Source organism: Myotis lucifugus, unplaced genomic scaffold (genome assembly GCF_000147115.1).
Source record: "Myotis lucifugus unplaced genomic scaffold, Myoluc2.0 scaffold_43, whole genome shotgun sequence".
In the NCBI taxonomy this organism is placed as follows: Eukaryota; Metazoa; Chordata; class Mammalia; order Chiroptera; family Vespertilionidae; genus Myotis; species Myotis lucifugus.
Genome location: NW_005871091.1, coordinates 517545 through 537212, shown reverse-complemented (window position 1 = coordinate 537212; position 19668 = coordinate 517545). Strand labels below are relative to the sequence as shown.

The 19668-nt window shown below is 41.8% G+C and overlaps 1 protein-coding gene across 5 annotated transcripts; it reads right to left on the bottom strand.

Moving 5' to 3' along the window:
- Positions 1–2084: 2084 nt before the first annotated feature.
- Positions 2085–18194, bottom strand: INIP (INTS3 and NABP interacting protein). Of its 5 annotated transcripts, none has more exons than XM_023753281.1 (6): positions 17616–18190; positions 16524–17366; positions 10398–10470; positions 9968–10070; positions 7046–7136; positions 2085–5655 (listed from the first exon to the last, which is right to left on the bottom strand). In XM_023753281.1, the coding sequence occupies exons 4-6, from the start codon at positions 10003–10005 to the stop codon at positions 5560–5562; spliced, it is 225 nt and encodes a 74-aa protein (XP_023609049.1). In that variant the 5' UTR covers positions 10006–10070; positions 10398–10470; positions 16524–17366; positions 17616–18190; the 3' UTR covers positions 2085–5559. The 5 variants fall into 5 exon arrangements, with proteins under 5 accessions (XP_023609049.1, XP_023609048.1, XP_023609047.1 ...); XM_023753280.1 differs by having other exon boundaries at positions 10398–10472; positions 16524–16606; positions 17616–18189; XM_023753279.1 differs by lacking the exon at positions 10398–10470 and having other exon boundaries at positions 17616–18194.
- Positions 18195–19668: the final 1474 nt, after the last annotated feature.

The following is a 19668-nucleotide window of genomic DNA, read 5'->3' as shown; positions in this document are numbered from 1 at the left end:
AACCACAGGGAAACAGCATTAACCTATTCTCTTTTTTAAAATGATCTCCTTGGCTTCCATGAGAATGTAAGGTAGTCCCTGACTCCTGGTTTTCCCATTGCATCTCTAGATTCTCTTTCTCAGGCTCCTCATCTCTTGATTCTCTCATTTATAGATTCAATTGTATACATTTTCTCAAGGCAGTTTCACCCCCTCCCATGGCCTTAGCATAGGTACACCTACATGTAACCTTTCTCCACTGGGGTTCTTTGCCTGAACCTCACAATGCAGAGAATGACTCAAGTGCCCATTTTCCTCAATTCTCCCTGGGACATAACTACTAACACCATTCTAGGTGCAGGGGAGGGGTGTTAATTGTTCCAGACAATGGAGGCCTTATGGCATTACGTCTTGCTTCTCTAGTGCAATCCCAGTTGAGAAAGGCTCTTCAACCCCATGTCCCCACCCCTTATTTCTTCCTAAGGAAATGGCACCTGTATCCACCTTGTTGCTGAAGCCAGAAACCTGACAGTTATTCTAGGACCTCCCACCTCCCTCTCCCTGTTCCTCTTCCATCCTTCCTAATCAGCTTCCATTATCTGATAATTCTACCTACCTTCATATCCTTGAATCTTCTCACTGCCACCAACTTGATCAGCCCCATATCATTTTGCCCTACAATCACTTAACAGCAACCCGAGGGGTCGCCCTGCCTCCAGCAGCCCACCCTCCACTGCTTCCTAGGAAAATCTAAGTACAGCCTCATTCTATCACTTCCTCTTTAATGGCTCTCTAATAAAGCCCCAAACCCTCCACGTGGATTGCTGGCTCCTACTGTTACACCACCCCCTCCCTCTCTGCCTGGGATGCCCTTTTCCTTCCACCTGCTCCTCTACCACGACCCCCTCCTTTTGTAAGTCTTACTCATTCTTTTAGTTCTCTTCTGGCATGCTGTACATGGGAGCTCCTTCTCAAAGGAGCAGCGAGTCCTCTTGGATTCTGCAGCCTCAGAAGTTAGCAATGTTGAACAGCCTACAGGCTGACCACTGCACCCTGCAGGCCCTCTCCATTCCCAAGGAGCCTAGCAGATCAAAGCGGGCAGCTTGGCATCTGTCTCACAAAGTGGCTAAACTGGGAGAACTTAGTTCTCTAAAGGTCTGTGCCTCCCTGGTTGGAGGGCTGAGCTCCTGCTTGTGGCTGCTCAGAGCCTGTATTTTCACTGTTGGATGCTTTCCTAAGAGAACTTGAATTAATAGCTCCGTAATGAGCATGAGGGGCTGGCACACACCCCTGTTTTCTTAACAGAACTATGGCTGCCAGCTTCACTGTAGTTGCTACATTGTGAGGCTCTGAATCTCCCGGAGATTCCCGATGGTAGTAACAGCTGTGGCCTGAGAAGAGTTCCAAAAGACTGTGCTGGAGAAGCAGCTAAATTCCTTTTTTTAAAAAAAACCAAAAAACTTTTTATTGATTTCAGAGAGGAAGGGAGAGGGAGAGAGAGAAACATCAATGATGTGAGAGAATCATTGATCAGCTGCCTCCTGCTCACCCCCTACTGGGGATCAAGCCAGCAACCCAGGCACGTGCTCTGACCAGGAATCAAACTGGTAACCTCTTGGTGCATGGGATGGCGCTCAACCAACTGAGCCACACCAACCAGGGTCATGTGTCTCACATTCTTAAAGTATCACTCTGGCTGCTGTACTGAATATTCTCAACTTTGAAGGGCAGGGACAATTGTGGAAAAGGAAGATCAGTTAGGCTATTGCAGTAGTCTAGGTAAATGATATGATGGTGGCTTGGAGCAAAATGATAGCAGAGGAATTGGTGAGAATTCGTGGGATCATGGAGCTGCTAGACTGAAAGAGGAGTGTGAGAAAGGCGTCTAGAATGACTGCCGTGTTTACAGCTGTGCAAGTAGCCTTTTACTGGGTGGGAAATGCTGGGCAAAAAACATGCTGGGAGGGTGAGAGATCAAGAGTCAGATTTTGGACACGGATGCCCATTAGACTTCCAAGTAGAGATGTCATGTTGGCAATGCATATGGGAGTTTGGAGATCAAGAGTGTTATTATATTTTGCTGCATCATGAACTACTCCAAAACGTAGAGGTTTAAAACAGCAACAATTTATTATTTCTTACAATTCGGTGGAAATTCTGCTCAGCTGGGCAATCCTGCTCTAGATGGCATCAATTGGGGTCACTCGCTTGGCTGCATTCAGCTGGTGGCTGGGCTGAGAAGGAAGGTCCAAAGTGGCTTCACTCACGTCTGGCACCTCAGTGCTCCACCGTATGGCCTCTCCACGTGCTTAGCTTGGGCTTCCTTGCAGCATGGCGGTCATGGGAGTCAGCTCCAGTCAGGCACACGATCACAAGGGCAAAGAAACAATGCACTGCACTGTATTGCCAGCGTGTTTTAGATGTTGTGGGCTGAGCATGTTAAAGGTAGGCTGGGCTAAGGTATGCTATTTGGTAGGTTAGCTGTGTTAAATGCATTTTCTACTTAGATTTTTCAACTTATGATGGGTTTATTGGCACGTAACCCCATGGTAAGCGGGGCAGCATAGGTATATACATGCACTGCCTTTACACATCTAGAGAGAAAGAAACCTTTTGGGTAGTGTTCTCAGAAATGTGAGAACATGTCTTTTCCATAAACCCAACAATCCTCTCCTGGAGTCTCATTTGGGTTGAATGTGGGTAACACGTGCAATGCTGAACCAGTTCCTGCATCTGTGAAATACCATGTGCTGACCAGCAAAAGGGAATGAATTCCCTGACTGGTCAGGAGCATGTAAGGCCCACTCCTGTTGCTGGGCGGTCAGCTTCCCCTGAAGCACGTTGGCTGTACTGGGGAAGGGTGAAGGAGCAAAGGAAGAATAAATGCTGAGTAGATGACTAAGAGATTCTGTTGCTAAAGTGAAGCAAAGAACTGAGACAACTTAAGACAGCTTATAGATTGTCCAGGAAAAAATATGTGCCTTTGAAACTGTGTCATTTCAGTTTTTATTCCAGAATCATACAAAGCACTATCATCTGTATTATGTAGCAGTGGCTTTCAAAACTTTATTACCTTGACACACAGTAAAAAAGAACAATACCCTTTACATCACCACCCAGGTCATATATAGTCCTTCCTTCCTTTCTCCCTTCCTTCAACAAATAGGTACTGACCATCTACTGTATACCAAATGCTATTCTAAGCAGAATACAGTAGTAAACAAAGAGGGAGGGAAACAAAAATTCTTGCCTTCAGAGATCTTATCTACTGATAGAACATACAATAAACACCATAAGTAAGACACATACACAAACACTCAGAAACAAGATTCAAGGAACAAAACCTCCTATTACTACATTCTGTCACTCTAATGAAGTAGACAAAGTGTGTTCTCTTCCTATATTGCAGATGGAGTGACATGTAGAGAGATAAAGCGAGTGAGGCAAATTCACCCATAATCCAAGGGAAGCAATAATGAAACTTCATCTCAGGGCTTCTGACGGAGTCCACTGCTGCCCTTTCCCACGTCCTCTGTCTCCTCACAAGTGCCTTAGTTCCTGCTTCTCTGATTATGAAATCTTGATCTGGAGCAGCTCTTCCCTTGCCAGGTAAAACCACGCCGGTACTTCTAGGCCTATCTAGACTGCTGCAGGCTCCAGGATGCTCTCCCGTGCGACTCACTGCATTCTGACTTCCGCTAGCATTACTGCGGCACCAGAGTAGGCTCTGCCACTGTGAACTCTTTAAGAGCAGGTATCACTCATCATACCCACCCCCCCTCCACGAAGCACAGGCTTTTACAGAGTAGATTTTAATCAATACCTATGGAATTGAGTTGAATTTGAAAATGATTTAAAGGAGCAGGGGAGAAAGTGTTTACTAGCCAGGAGTGCATGATTTAGGCAACATCTATTTAAAAGGGTAGGACACTAGAAAAGATATCCCTGGAAAAAAGATCTCTTTGACCTAAGTTATAAAAGTCACACCTTAGGTAGAGGCTTTGATAGTATAAAAACTACAATCCAAATTTTCTATCTCCCTAGTATCAAGTAGATAGATTTAGAACCATGGATGTAGGTCGTGTATCACAAAGAACAGAAACGTAGTCACATTCAAAAAAGTGAGGACCATTAAAGGAAGCTGGTGAGACCTGAGGCAGGACAGGAGCCCGAGCCCCCAGGGAGCTCAGCAGCAGGAGTAAGGGCACCTTTGCCGAAATGGTGACCATTACAATGGGGACAGCTGCCAACTCACCCAAATGAAGAAAATCAACTCAAATTTTCAAGAGAAAGCATCTAAATGGCACAGCCAATTCTTTTGTCCACTTCTGCTTTAATTAGTTTGGGCAAGATGGGGCTATGTGGTTGGTGCAAATGTCTAGGGAAGGAGAAGAAACTTTTTGAAAAGGGAGATGAACTTTGATTAAATACTGACCCAAACTGGAAATTTAAGTTTAAATTTTATCCTACCACTAGAGAGGATGGGGACTCAAAGCCAAGATGAGGTCAGTTATAAGCAGTATATAAAATACTGTACCTGTGATATAGTATAAAATAAATTGAATACTATTAGAAGTAAAAATAATGTAGATTTTAGCTAAATGATCTCTAAGTTTCAGAGACCTACAGATCTATGAATTTATAAACATATATCATGAAAACTGAATTCTCCAACCCATGGTTTTCAGACTTTATTTTGAATTAAGAGATTTCTGATTCTATAGGACTAGGGTAAGGCTGTAGGGACTGCTTATTTAAACAAGCACTCCAGATTCTGTTAAAGATGTGTCATATTGACAAACTGCTTAACCCAACTTCTTAAAGGAAGTAAAAAGGGGCCCAGCTTGCACACGTTTCTAATTAGAACAAAAACGGACAATAAAACCATGCAGGTTCACCACTGTAATAACACTAAGAGCATGTATAAAATTTAAAACCACCACATTTCATATATTTATTTTTAATAGTATTTTGTCACCTAATTTATAGTGGCATAGGTTTATAAATGATGTTTCATTTAGCAACTTAGTTTTGGGTTTTCTTTTAAAACTGAAAATAAGGAACAGTTATGAGTTAAAGAATATTTCAGGATGACATGTTGACTATAAACTCAAAAGGTACACTGATACCAATTCTATGCACAGCAAATATGAATGTAACTTATTTAAACCTTTTGGTTCACATTTTAAAAAGCACCCTCATTTCTTTAAAGTACTATAAATGGCTTTTAAAAGTCTCTTGTGGACATGATGTACTCAGTCCAACTATTTGGGGGCTTAGGGGTGGGGAGTGAGTTTATGTGACCATCTAATTCAGAGTCTGATTTAGCCTTAAAATCAAACTGCATTACAAATAAGTTACAGTCACAGTAGCATAATCAGTCCTTAGATAATACAGCTTCCAAAGCTCTCATCATCCTGGTTACCTTTTTTTTTTTGCTTTCACTTACACATACCTTTCTTTTAAGGAAGTAAAAAGTATTAAGTTCACCGATTCTGAAAGTCACAGCTTGTATAGCACTGAACGATAGTAGCTTTGGCGTTTGATATTACAAAGTCAATGTCATTACAAATAATTTTTTCATTCTGGGTCCAGGCGAGGTAAAACAGGAAGAATAAGATTCCCAAATGCGGAGTCTTGAGTTATGAAGTATCCAGATGAATGGGCATGTGCATGCTGGGAAAGAGTTTTAAAAAAAGGCAAGTAAGCTATTAAGAGTCATAATTCTTCAGCCAAGGCATTAAAATTAATTATCTTTTCTGAGTGCTTGAGATCAAATTTTTTTCTTTTTCTTTGTTTTTTTTTTGAGACCAAATTTATTTTAACAATCAGTGCTTGTGCTAATTTTGTTAAAATACCCAGGAGATGGGCAATAAAAAAGAATTCATATTAACAAGTTGCACCAGGTACTCATCTATCATACATACTTTCTCCCCAATGATTCTTTTCAGTCAATAAATGAGTCAAAAACACAAATGATATACTTTGTTCCATGAAATGGAGGGAAACTAGCAACAATGGTCCCAACGTACTCTGCTTTTGATCAACAAAGCAGGAACTTGAGAAAGAAGGGCAGTAGTTGGAAGAAGGGGGGAAAGGCAGATGAATGCTGGAATATAAATAATAGAAAACCACCACTGACTTCCTCTGTCACTAAAGAAAGGACTGTTTTTAGGTCGTCTAAAGTGAGATTATCTCCCCCTCGCCTGTTTAGCTCAGTCGAATGAGCACTATGGCCTGTGGACTGAAGGGTCCCGGGTTCGATTCCAGTCAAAGGCACAAACCTCAGTTGCAGGCTTGATCCCCGGCCCCGGTCAGGGCACGTGTGTGTGGGAGGCAACCAATCGATGTGTCTCCCTCACATTGATGTTTCTCTCTCTGTGTCTCCTTCCCTTCCGCTATCTAAAAATCAATGGAAAAATATCCTCAGGTGAGGATTAACAACAACAACAACAAAAAGTGAGATGATCTCTAATGTCCCTTCCAATTCTGAAATTCTGAGGTTTAAAAGCACAGATAATGATGTCTCTGGGAATCTTAAATTATCCAAGACCAGAGTAGTACTGAAACTGTTTATTACTATGAAGAAAATGTATTTTTAAACTGATGGATTATCACATTCCTATGGTAAGAGGATGCTTTAAACATTTCCTGTAAAACAGCCATGCAGACATTACAAAAAGAAATCACACAACAATAATAAACCAGTAAGACCATCAAAGGGTCTAATTTGAAAAAAATATATATGTACTGTTAAACTAGCCAGTTCAGCTTTTAAGATCATTCTGTCCATCCAAATACCCTAAACTCTCGTGTGCAAGCAATCCCTTGCCAGGTACAGCACAGAATCAATCATGACCGAGTCGACACCATAAAAGATAGTTTCATTACTTCTGTTTTGGTCCTTCAAATCCTCTGGGCACAATTGAACATCAGCAAACCACTGCAATTATGTGTGGAACATTTTTATTGATATTGCTCCACTGAAATACAAAACGGAATTGTGCTGGCTTCTGAGACCCAGGAATCCCCAGTGAGACAAGAACGGCAGTTACACTTTGCTCACCTGCAACGCTGCCTTCTGCTGGGCGGCAATATGCTGCTGCTCAGCGTGATCCCGGAAGTCCTTATTAAGAGAGGGCCTCGAAAGTGCGATGCTGAAACAGGAATCGTAGTTAGGTGGCTGTTTCACATACAGGCTTCCTTACTTCTGAATCACATTTTTTCATTATATAATATGTTGGGATAAAAAAGACCTTCCGGAATATGTTTTTCCTTCTCCCACTGTCTACATTAATATACACGAAGAAAGCCTGTTATTTACTGGGGCTTCAAATAATGTCCTTTTTATTGATGATTTATGGTCCCCTACTTTCAAACGGATTTGAGGGATTCCAGTCTATTGTAAGTTACATTGATGATGAAAATTGAAGACTTGAATGTTTTGAGCAGAAGGTATGGCATGCAAAAGGGCCCAAGGCAGAAGAGCTTGACATGTTTGGAGAACTCACAGTTTAGTAGGACTGGAGGTAGGGGTTAGGGAAGGGTGAAGCGGGTTGGCAGGGGAAGGTAGGTGCCAGGATAGGAAGAGCTTTGTGAAAGAACTTAAGAAATGTAGACCTCATCCGAGCAGTAAAGGGAGACTTCCAAGGAATGCCATGAGCAGAGGAGCCACACGATCAGAAGCGCCACCCGATAGTTCAGAAAGACCACGGCGATGGCAGACAGTGCCGGTCACCTCAACAGCTGTTCTCTTCTTGCTAATGGAACCGAACTGAGTTCAATTATCAGTGACTTCATGCTTCGGGGCAGGCCAGGCTCATCCCTCCGGGGAGAACTCTGGTGTAAGACAATGCCATCCCCTTTGCTGGTTTCTGGCTTAGGCAAGAGAAAGGTACACCATTTTGAGCAACTAGATTTGATGGGTAGTCTGTTGAGGCTCCTGAGACTATAGTCCTCACTTTTACAAAAGAAACATAGGGTAGGAACCTCCTGGCCTTTGCCTCTCCAGGTGGCTTGGTGCAGAGGTGAGGCCTAGGATATCGCAGTCATATTTTGACCATAAGGGAGCTGCGGACTCATGGAGAAAGGCAGAAAGGAAAGATGAAAGAAAGCTGGATCACTGCTGACACAGTTGTGCCACCGCATTCAACTGCTCTGAACCACCTTATCTTCACATTCCTGATTAACATGTACCCTCATGTGTATGGAAACTGTTGGTTTTTTGCTATTTCCAGATTAAAATATCCTAACCGACATGACTGACAAATGTATTTGAGACTACAGGAAATCCAGTGACAAAGCAGTTATAGGAATGAGGAAAGAAATGACAGTGCCAGGACCAGGGCAATGAAAAGTGGACAGATTTGAAATACATTTCAAAGTGTAAACATAAGAGAATGGTAAATGCTGGGAGACAGTAATTACATGATAAACAATTAAAATTCGAATTTCTGACTTTGATAACTAGTAGATCTGTACCTCTCACTGGGACAAAACACACACACACACACTCTCACTGGGACAAAACACACACACACACACACAAGAATATTAAGTAGTTAGTTAAAGGAAGGGAAGATGAGTTCAGTTTGGTGACTACTAGTTTAAGATGCCTGGAGGACATCACAGTGGAGATGTTCAGGAGGCAGCCTGGAGCTGGGGAGGAAGGACTAGGCTAAAAATGCAAATGTGCCCTAACCGGTTTGGCTCAGTGGATAGAGCGTCGGCCTGGGGACTGAAAGGTCCCAGGTTCGATTCCGGTCAAGGGCATGTACCTTGGTTGCGGGCACATCCCCAGTAGGAGGAGTGCAGGAGGCGACTGATCGATGTTTCTCTCTCATCGATGTTTCTAACTCTCTATCTCTCTCCCTTCCTCTCTGTAAAAAATCAATAAAATATATTTTAAAAATAAAAATAAAAATAATTAAAAAAACGCAAATGTGTAAAAGTTACCCGCACATAATTAACAGGTTGTGAAAGTGGATGCAACTGTCTGGTGAAAAGATGTAGACTGAGAAACTGGGCCTAGAACAGAACCCTGAGGAACATCAACATTCAAGAGATAGGCAGTGGAGAAATGTCTGCAGAAGAAAGCAAGATAGTATAACAGTGAGTGAATGGAAGCCAAAGAATGAGTATTTTTAAGAAGGAGAGAGTGATCAGTGGTGTCAAATAATGTAAGGTCTCTAACTAGAAAAGGATGGTCTAGCAGCTTTAGCCACAAGGTGGTGGTTGCAAGTGAATTAGGCTCAAATCTATTCTAGGGAGTGGGAAGGAGACACCTGATAGTGGGTTGAGGTGTAAATAAATAAGAAAGTAGAGGTTAGTATAAACAACTCCATAAGAGGTCTGGCTGGAAAAGATGAGACAGTTAGGGTAGTGGCTGGATGGGATAATAGATCTGAGGGAAGAGATTTAAGATGGCACAAACTGAATAAAGGGCATTAAGCTATCTAAATTTACCTACTTTGCAGAATGCTTAAAAAAGTGGGACACTGGAGTCCAACCAGCATAGCTCAGTGGTTGAGCGTCTACCCATGAGCCAGGAGGTCACGGTTCAATTCCCGGTTGGGGCACATGCCTGGGTTGCAGGCTTGATCCCCAGTGTGGGGCGTGCAGGGGGCAGCTGATCCATGATTCTCTCTCATCACTGATGTTTCTATCTCTCTCTCCCTCTCCCTCCCTCTCTAAAATCAATAAAAATATATTTTTTAAAAAGTGGGACACTGGAATAATTTAAGTTACAAACAAAACTCATACAAAACCCTTTTCATAAAAGTAGGCTGTAGGGAAAATTAAATATTCGAATTAAAATATTTAAAATAGAATCAATTAAATAGTCTAATTTTTTCAAATCTAGCTAGGGAACAAAATATAACGTAAATTCCAATATTAAAGAAACAAACCATTGCCAACCCACTTGAATTATTTTGTCCAAGATATTTTTTAGATCACTGAACTTAAAAACCACATTATTCTTTGGTACCTAGCTCCAGGATGATTTGTTGAAGATTGGTTCTGCATTAGTAATTTTCTTTTCTCTTTGTCCAATTCTGCCAAGATTGCAACTCTATTTTTGTTTTGAAAACCTAAAAAAAATAAGAAGGTTGGGAGAAGAAAAAGAGAAATAAAAAACATTTTAGAGCTATTTTAGGCCATCCTGAAACCCAGGCAGCAAAATTCTCTTCTCTAACATGATAATGAACTCACTAATAAGTAGTCTCTTTAGATGGTTACCGTTTCCCGACTGCTATTTCCCAGCCACTGTAACAGCTTAATACATGGATATATGCAAAGCATAATGCTGACCAAGGACTTTTAAGACTCAATTCTAAGGAATTTTAATCACCAAGGTATGGATAACAACATTTGTTTTTTAACAAAATCTCTGAGGCCCCAATACTGCAAGGACTAACCTCTATCCTGCGCAGTCAATCTCTGGGAGTGGAGATTTTCTTAGTTCTCACTTTTAGGCCTCTTTATGAAAGTCTCTTTCATGGAAGAATAAAGCATTAGACATACTTAGATCAAAACAATGTTTCTTTTTCTCAACTGCTTTCATTCAGAAATGACACACAATCTTTCAAGGAATAAGTAAAAGAATTGCAGCTGATTAGAAAGCAATTCTGAGAAAGAAATGGAGCATAACTGACAGGGTACAAAAGAGTATGTTCTTTATCGATACTTAACGATGGGCTTGATCTTCCAGAAGATCTTGGCCCAGAAGCAGTAACAAACTATGTTTTAAAAATCTGAATTCAATTCCAACATGTACATACAAAATATATACACTGAGTTTGCAGCATTTTCAGCTCAATCTCGTGCCATCCCACTCCATCCCGCCTGGGATGTGAATCATCCCTTTGTCCAGTGTATCCGTGCTGCACGTACAGTACAGTACGATATTTTGAGAGAGATCACATTCACATAACTTTTATTACAGTGTATTGTTATAACTACCCTATTTTATTATGGTTGTTAATTTGTTACTAGGCCTAATTTTTAAAATAAACTTTCCCATAGGTATTATGTATAGGAAACACATACTATACATAGGGCGCTGTACTATCTGAGGTTTCTGGTATCCAGGGGGTCTGGGAACATTCTCCTCATGAATAAGGGGGAACTACTGTAGTTTACAAACCACAGCTTTAGACCTTTACTTCAACTAATACCAAAGCAACTGATTGCCAAGGCAATCTGCCAAAGGGGTTTAAAAAGAAGGTGCTATACAAATAAAGGCCACAAAAAAGTATTTTTAACGGTTAAATAACTTCTTACAAATTTAGACCTCTAATAAGACTGGCCTTCACAAACCATAAATAGCAATTCATCTTTATACAACTGGGAATATTACATAAATATAATAAGAAAACTTTTAATTTATGTATTAAGTTAAATTTACTAAATTGCCTATATCTGACCATTTTTCACTTACAAAAACAACAACCGTATATAATTCACCAACTTCTCATAAAAACCACATGTCTTTCTTGGCTTGGTTAAGAAGGAATAGCCTCCTTAAAAAAATTCATACATGTTTGACAATCAGAGCACAGGATGCTAGAGTTAACTCCTTGTTACTATGGAAATCAGGTGTGAAAATTAGTAACTATAGGCTCAAAATTAATATATAATTTCTAAATTAATATAGTTTCTTTGATTGTCAGTGTTCTTAGTCCACTAAGGAAGGCTATGTTATTGTCAATCTATTTACTACCTCATGGTTGGCCTGTTATCCAAATAAACAAATGTGTATAAATGATCTGATAATATATTTGATGGGAAATTCAGAAAATGAGTATTATTGATTTCATACACTAGAAACTTCCCTAAAAGTCATGTAATATAAATTAAAGTAAGATATTTATGGACGGATAGGTATATACTGGAATGTGTTATTTAAAGGAATCCAAAAGTGAGTTCTTTGTAAAGTGAAGAATGCTTTCAATGGGAAAGAAAATTGGGCCTAGCCGGTGTGGCGCAGTTGGTTGAGCATCGTCCCTGCACCAAGAGGCTGCCAGTTCAGGGCACATGCCCCGGTTTCAGGCTTAATCCCTGATGGGGACCATGCAGGAGGCAGCTGATCAATGTTTCTCTCTCTCCCTCTCCTGCCCTTTCTCTCAAATCAACAAAAACATTTTTTTTAAAGGGAAAAACTGGTACTCTCCCATGTGTATATATGAAGTTGCATATATTTAAAGCAAGTTACACCGCCAGCTATATTTTCAACTATAGGACAAGATTTTTTTTTTCCTTTTTTTCACAAGAGCCTATTGTATTTTTAGAAGTGAATTATATAGTTACATCTTTTTAGAGATTTAGAGGTACTATACATATAAAATAGAAATTTTTTGAAAAGAAAAGTAAAAAATCCAGTAGTGTTTAAGTTATATGATGAGCAAAATAAGTTACCACATTGGAAAGAACTGAAGTGCTGTTTAGAGAAATATAAATTCCCTAAAGATCAATTTGTTCAAAAGAAAATATTTTATACTATCCTCCGTGAAAAGGAACCAGGGTTCTTGGGGAGTACTAGTTCCATGTCATAGGGAAGGAAAATAATCAAGATGGACCTGGAATATCTTGTCAGAAAGCAAGAAGAGTTTTGGGTTTTTTTAAAGGCTCAGGATATGTTCAAAGAACAGAGAAGCCAGTTTGAGATTAGCCAGGCTGACACAATGGGACATTAGAGAGAATAATAAGTATAGCTAGATGGAACAAATCAAATCTAAAAGCCATGAATTCACAAGAAGATGCAAAAAGGAAAGTTAAAGTACATAAAAAGACAGTTGTGAAGAAAGGGTGGAAATAATTGTTACTATGTTAATAATTAAGTTAGTGTTAACATTTAGGTGTTTTGTTTCTACAAGTATATGTCTGTAAAGTGTAGCTGTGTACTTTTTTGTTTAAGTACAGGAGGAAGGGGTAGATACAGGGAACTGTAGCTAAGCTAAAAAGTTCCAGAAAAGCAAATTATGCACTGGAACAAACTCTAAATTCAAGAGTAGCATACCTTAGTACAAGCCAGAAGGGTAAATCTGCTTTCTTCTGGACCATAGATGGTTTAGGTAAGACTTCCACTTGGGTCTGCGGTCAACCAAGACAACCTCCCAGGAGTTAAGCCACCCACTTCCTACACAGCACCCTAAAATCACAGCTAAGAGCATCAAGAGTGGCCCCGTCAACAGTTCCCACCACTTGATCTGCAGGGTTTATAGATATTTCTACAAGCATTTTGAGATAATTATAAAATATTCAAAGAGAAGAATTTACATTCTTTACTCAGTATTTTACCAGGATTCTCAGGACCAATCCAACTACCACCACATGATCACAGGACCTTGATACAGTATTACCAATAATGAAAGACTCCTTACACAAGAATGGTACCTTGGACAAATTCCAGTTTGAGGATCTGCCTTTGTATATTAAAATTCTCAAAATGTTACTTCAATCCAAGAATAATGTTCCACACCAGCGATCGCCAACCTTTTGGACCTCACGGACCACCAGTATAGTCCGTGGACTACCAGTTGGCGACCGCTGTTAAATCCACACTACTATGGATGCTAAAAAGAATGAGACATCAATAACTGTCTGCCAAGAGCTTATGAGATTCAGCATATTACAATATGATAGAAGGCTAGATCTGAAAGAGGGGTTAGTGGGCACAATGGGATTCTGTCCCCTACATCAGAGACATTAATATACTATAATGTATGGGTCAAGAATTGTTTAGTCATTGTTCTTTCAGTTATCACTATAAGATAATTATGGCACTTGACATTCAATCCCCATAATAAGTAGTCCCTATACTCATAAGCAGTGCAGAAATATTTAATAGAGAAAGTAAAATGCAATAGATCCAAATAAGTAAGAATTTAACATTTTCATCGAGAGCTGGGAGTCTATAGAACATGACGTGGACTCCCTCTGCTGGTGGCTAACGGCAGCAGCTCCATGACACCAACAAAATCTCTGACAAAACAGTAACAAAAGCCAAAGTGGTTTTGACTGTGCTTCATGGTGAATTTGACTGTGGATCAATCAAAGGCCGCACTAAAAATGATTGTGTATTATTGCAACTGCTAAAAAATGAGTAACCAGCAAATTGTAAATCTCGTGTATTTGTGTTACTAGAAGAGATAATTTAAAATTTCATTTTCATTACGACTGCATTGTGATTGTTAGCATATTTTCTTTTCAAATTAGACTTCACTTAGTTTTCATTTCTGTTTAATTTTAATTATTTTAAATATGAGTCCTTATAACTTGGAAAAGAGGTCAAAGACCATAGGGGAATAATGACCTGTGATTTGAGAGAACAGAACAGTATTAGCTGGTTACCGCTGGTAAAGCTATGACTGCAACTAGCTTTTTACTACACTTCTATAAAACTCATGTAACCCTTAGTTTACCCTAAATCCAACTAATACACTAAAATAGATTCAGCGGGCTTCCAACTCCCAGGAATGGCAGAGTAGTTTGGTTACAGTAACCCTATTATTTGAAGACATGAGAGACTGACCAAAATTGGGCAGAAACTGCAACTGGTGAGATTTGGGAATCTGTGACCTTTTGCCTGAAGCACTCCTCGATCCACAAACAGCTTGGACAGCCTCACCTTACTGATTTGAGGTATCAGAGGACAGAGTTCAGGGCTGGCAGAGTAGCCAAATATTAGGGGAGGGACGTAAGAGGGAAAGGCAGGAAGGAGTAAAGCCTAAAACATGCCTATGAAATCCACCCACAGTTTTTGCTTTCTGTAAACCGCACCTATATGGGGAGAGCCCAGGGAGCCCAGCAATAAGCAGCAGCTGGAAGCTAAAAGAATGAGCAGAGGTTTCAGTTGCTGCCCAACACAAGGGAGACAATCTGGAGTAAGAGTTGAGCCAAGCTGTCTGCTAGAAAAAAATCACATTACAGGGGAATACAACAGAATCCAGGATCTCTACAACGTATTAGAATATCCAGTATCCAATAACAAATCACTAAGTATAGTAAGAAAAAGTAAAGTGTGACCTATACTTAAAAAAAGTGCAGTCAACAGAGACCAACTCCAAGATGATCCAGATAATGCAATTAGCAGTGATAAAGGACCAGCATCCAGACTCTAAAAAAACTTCAAAATAAAAAGACATAACCCAGTTTTTAAAAAGAAGCAGAAGACATGAACAAACACTTCACAACAGAAGATTTACAATGGCCAATAAGTATGTGAAAAAGTGCTCAACATTTGTCATCGGGGAAATGCAAGTTACTACTACAATGACAGGACACTTCACACCCCCAAAGTGGCTCCCCCCAAAAAGACCAACAGCCAAGGCTACACGTGGGGCAGCCAGAATTCTCACACTTTGCTGGAGTGAATGCAAATGGTACAGGAACTTTAGGAAAACGTTTGCTCGTTTTTTATAAAGTTAACTATACATTGAGCTGCTCCATTCCTAGATATTCATCCAAATTATCTACAAAAAGGCAGCAAATATTCAAAGCGGTTTATTCACAATGGCCAAAACTGAGAAAACCCCAAAGCCTCTAAACAGGAGAATGATTCAATGAATTGTGGTAAATTAATACCATGGAACTCCGAAATAAAAAGGGATGAACTACTAGTAGATGGCACAACATGGATACGTCTCACGGAGGGCATGAAAGAAGCTGGATACAAACAAGTGCACACTTTATGATTCCATTTATATGAAGACTAAGATAACACAAAACTGTCCTGGCTGGTTTGCTCAGTGGACAGAGCATGGGCCTGCGGACTGAAGGGTCCCAGGTTCGATTCCAGTCAAGGCCACATGCCCGGGGTTGCAAGCTAAATACCGGGTGGGGGGCGTGCAGGAGGCAGCTGGTCAGTGATTCTCTCTCATCATTTATGTTTCTCTCCCTCTCTGAAATCAGTTAAAAAAAAAAAAAAGACAAAATTAAGATTTTTAAAAATCGGAACAGGCCATACCAAAGATGAGTAACAAAAAAGTATGGTGGGTCAAATAGGAATTTAAACTTGATATGGAAAAGAAATAGAAGTTTGCTTTAAGTTTTTGAAACAGGAAACTACTTACAAAGTAGGATTTAATATTTTGTAGAGATTAAATCTTATCTTTTAAATAAAAACTTCTTTAGGATGTGTCTAACTTGACTTGCCTTAGAGAGCTAGCTTAATACAGACGAAATGTATAATAAAATTTTTAGAGCAAATGAAGATAAAGGTATGGATATAGCTTGGTGACAATATAACTTCTTTAAAAGTGGTTCTGATTTCCAGTAAAGAGCAAGAAAACAGATGTTAGAGGAGGACCTAAGGTTTACAATGTGAATAATCTTAACACAGATTAAAAGATAGGATTAATAGCCATTAAGGATCTTATATATCTGATACAATGTTGGACTTGCTTTAAATAATGGGGTGTTACTTTGCTATTTATTTTTTATTCTGGCTATCGTAACTGCCCTATGCCAAATTTTCTATTAAAATATGTTTACTATGTAGGGGGAAAGTTTCTAGTAACAAAATACGTTCCAGCATGCATTACCTTGTCCTGAAGGGTTTGCTGCCATCTTCCTATTTTCTGTTTCAACTATGTTCAGTGGCAAGTGGTCAGCACTTTACAATCACCTGTAAAACACGTGTACATGCATACAAAATGCACCATACTTTAATAACACATGAAAAGTGGTGGGGAACGGCTAGCCTTCCTACAGTGAAACGTCTGCCACATCTTCATCTCTTCAGAAACATAAACCTGAAAAGCACACAGACTGAAAGCACAAACTCTGCAAGCTCGAGTTTTTCATTACAGCGTGAAGGTTAAATATTCTTGCAGACGTTGTTATCAACATTGAGCACTGCTGTCTTTCATATGTCATTAGGTTGTCTGCCAAATAGCACCAAACGTTATCAATCAATTGATAACATCGATACGGTCACAGTAGAAGGAAGAAAAAAAAAATCACTCATCTACGGTGCCTCTCGTTTCACTTACAAAATGCAGCCAGCAACAACTGTGCACACTGGGAGCTAAAATGGAAAAAGAAGGGAGATCCCAAATAGGCAACATCGGACTCCTGCCCTCTAGGAACACATACTCGGTGGGAAAATAATAGTCTCATTCAAGCAACCATGCTAAAACACACACACACACACACACACACACACACACACACACACAAACGGTTAACAAACGCGCTCTTTAAAGGGCGTCAACACTGCTCAGGAAGCTGAGAGCGAAGGGCGCTGTCGGCGCGCTGAGGGTGCCTCCAGGGAGCCCGGGAAAGTACAAGCGCGAGCAAACGGAGGTCGGTTTTGAACAGAACACGGTCAGGCGTCTCCCGGGGCTGAAGCGCAGAGCTAGCGCGGTCCCGTTAGGAAGGCTCATCTGCGGAAGGGAAACGCCCATCAGGGGCGCGACGGGGCTGGACCCGCGCCTCGGAAGGGTCCCCGCCGGCGGTCGTGGAGGGCAGGCTGGGCGGGGGCAGCGGCGGACACGAAGGAGGGGAGCAGTGGGAAACTGGGAGGCGAGGAAAGCGGAGAGGCCACTGCCCAGTGGCAACAGAGACAACGGCAGCCAGTCAGCACCGGAGCCACACACCTCCATCCCCCGGAGCCGCCGGGCGGCCCTACTTACCGGGGACGCGAGTGCGCCAGGGACGGCCTCACCGTGGGATCGCGCTCTCCAAGGGGGCGCGACCACTTCCAGGCAGGCAAACCTAGCGCAACGTGCAGCTCTACAACCTTCCCGCCCCCGCTGCACTTCCGCCTCCTGATGACGTAACCCGAGGAGCGGAAGTCCCGCCTCCCGCCCGGGCCCCACAGCCGCTGGCCACGCCGATTCGTGCTTTAACTGCCGCCTCAGCGCAGGTGTCACTTCTCTGCCGAAAACTGACAGCCGAAGAGGCTCCTGGGAGATGCAGGCTGCGCTTCGGCGGACCCGGCCGAGTGGGGCGGAACGCGGGGACACAGCTGCTGGCTCAGCGAGGTAGGGGCGGGGCGGAGGCCGACTGGGTCCCTAGTGCCTTCCAGCGGCCCCTTTCATTGTCGAGGTCGCCGGCCGGAGAAAAGCCACCCCCACGCCGGTCTTGCGACGGCGGGAACCCTCTGAGTCTGGGGCCGAGTCCCCGCTGCTGCCGGGACTCGGAGGGCGTGTCTTCCTAGGCTGGGTTCGCTTTCAAACTGTAACACCCATCTCGGTTGCAGGTCCACACACACCGGATTCCCAAATCCCGGGAATATTTTCCTTTTGTATAGTTTGTATAATTATACACATAAGAAAAGAACTCACCATGGGGAAGTTTTCAGTGCTGTTTAGTCATCTGTGTTGAAGAAATGGCTGGGCCACTTCTCAGAGCTCCTAGTGGGATTTCCACGTTTACGTTCAAAGCTAACCCTCTATTGATGGGAGCCGCCTGGGCTGCGGTCGTTAACCCAGGATGCATCTTTTCTAGAATGTGAACATATGCTCTTCATAATGGGTGTCTTCTCGGCAGTAAATATTTGTGATGTGCTGTTTGGCTGTGCATGGACCCGGGACTAAAGCAATAAGACTTCCAAGCATTGATTGAGTGCCTGGGGCGCGCGAGGTGCTCCCTGTGCGTCAGCTCCAGGCCTGTCATCTCTGGTCTGCAGGAGACTAAGAAATGTTGAGTGACTTATTCTATGTTAAGCAGCCAGCAGTTTCAAGAGACTATCGGTCTGCCAGATGCTAAGGCCCAGGTTCTAAAATCTCACCCCTGACTTCCCTCTGGAGGAAGGAATTCCTCTGAGACCAGCTCTTGCTGACTCATCTAGATAGAGTGGAACATAGCGACTTGGTGGTTGGCCAGGATCCCTTTTCAGTGGGAGGCGTTTTTTATTCCTAGCGTGACTAAAAAGATGATCAAGATGTAGATGCCGATAGAACCTTAGGAGAACCTTTTGGTTTTAGGTTGCCTGACTAGACAATACAGAAACCAGGGCATAAGAAACCTCCAAAGATAAAAGTTCCAAATGGACATGCTGAACAACCGCTTATTTAAGGAGAAAAGGGAGAGAGGGGGCGGGTTTCTACCCCCAGAACAACATTTTGCAACTTCCTGGCAAGTTCAACCTCCCAGGGTTGGGAGAATATTAGGAGGAGAAAGATCAATGAACTTGCTGCTAATCATTTTGCCCTTTACTGGTGGGTGTTAGCCCTTGAACCCCTCTATCTTCTTCTTGAGAGATTTTTGTAATTTCTGCCTCACAAGAATTTTAACATATTGGTTAATAGTAGGTCAGTTTACTTGAGTTCAAATTCCAGCTCTGACATTTAAAAGTTGAGCCCTTGCCCTAGCTGGTTTGGCTCACTGGATAGAGCGTCGGCCTGGGGACTGAAGGGTCCCAGGTTCGATTCCGGTCAAGGGCATGTACCTTGGTTGCAGGCACATCCCCAGTAGAGGGGGTGTGCAGGAGGCAGCTGATCGATGTTTCTAACTCTCTATCCCTCTCCCTTCCTCTCTGTAAAAAATCAATAAAATTATTTTTTTAAAAAGTTGAGCCCTTGTTGAACTTTTTGGTGCTTCAGTTCTGTCATCTGTAAAAGGGAAATAAAAATATATGAGGGACCAATTCACATCCATTAGATGGCTATTTAAACACCCCCCCCCCCCCCGCACACACACACAAATAAGTATTGGTGAGGATGTGGAGAAAATGAAACCCTT

Coding starts and splice junctions, on each gene's coding strand:
- INIP (XM_023753279.1), bottom strand. CDS start 16,548: ATGGCAGCAAACCCTTCAGGACAAG. Junction 10,071..16,523: donor AGCAAACCCTTCAGGACAAG/GTAATGCATGCT, acceptor TATTTTTTTTAG/GTTTTCAAAACAAAAATAGA. Junction 5,656..7,045: donor AGCAGAAGGCAGCGTTGCAG/GTGAGCAAAGTG, acceptor ACTCTTTCCCAG/CATGCACATGCCCATTCATC.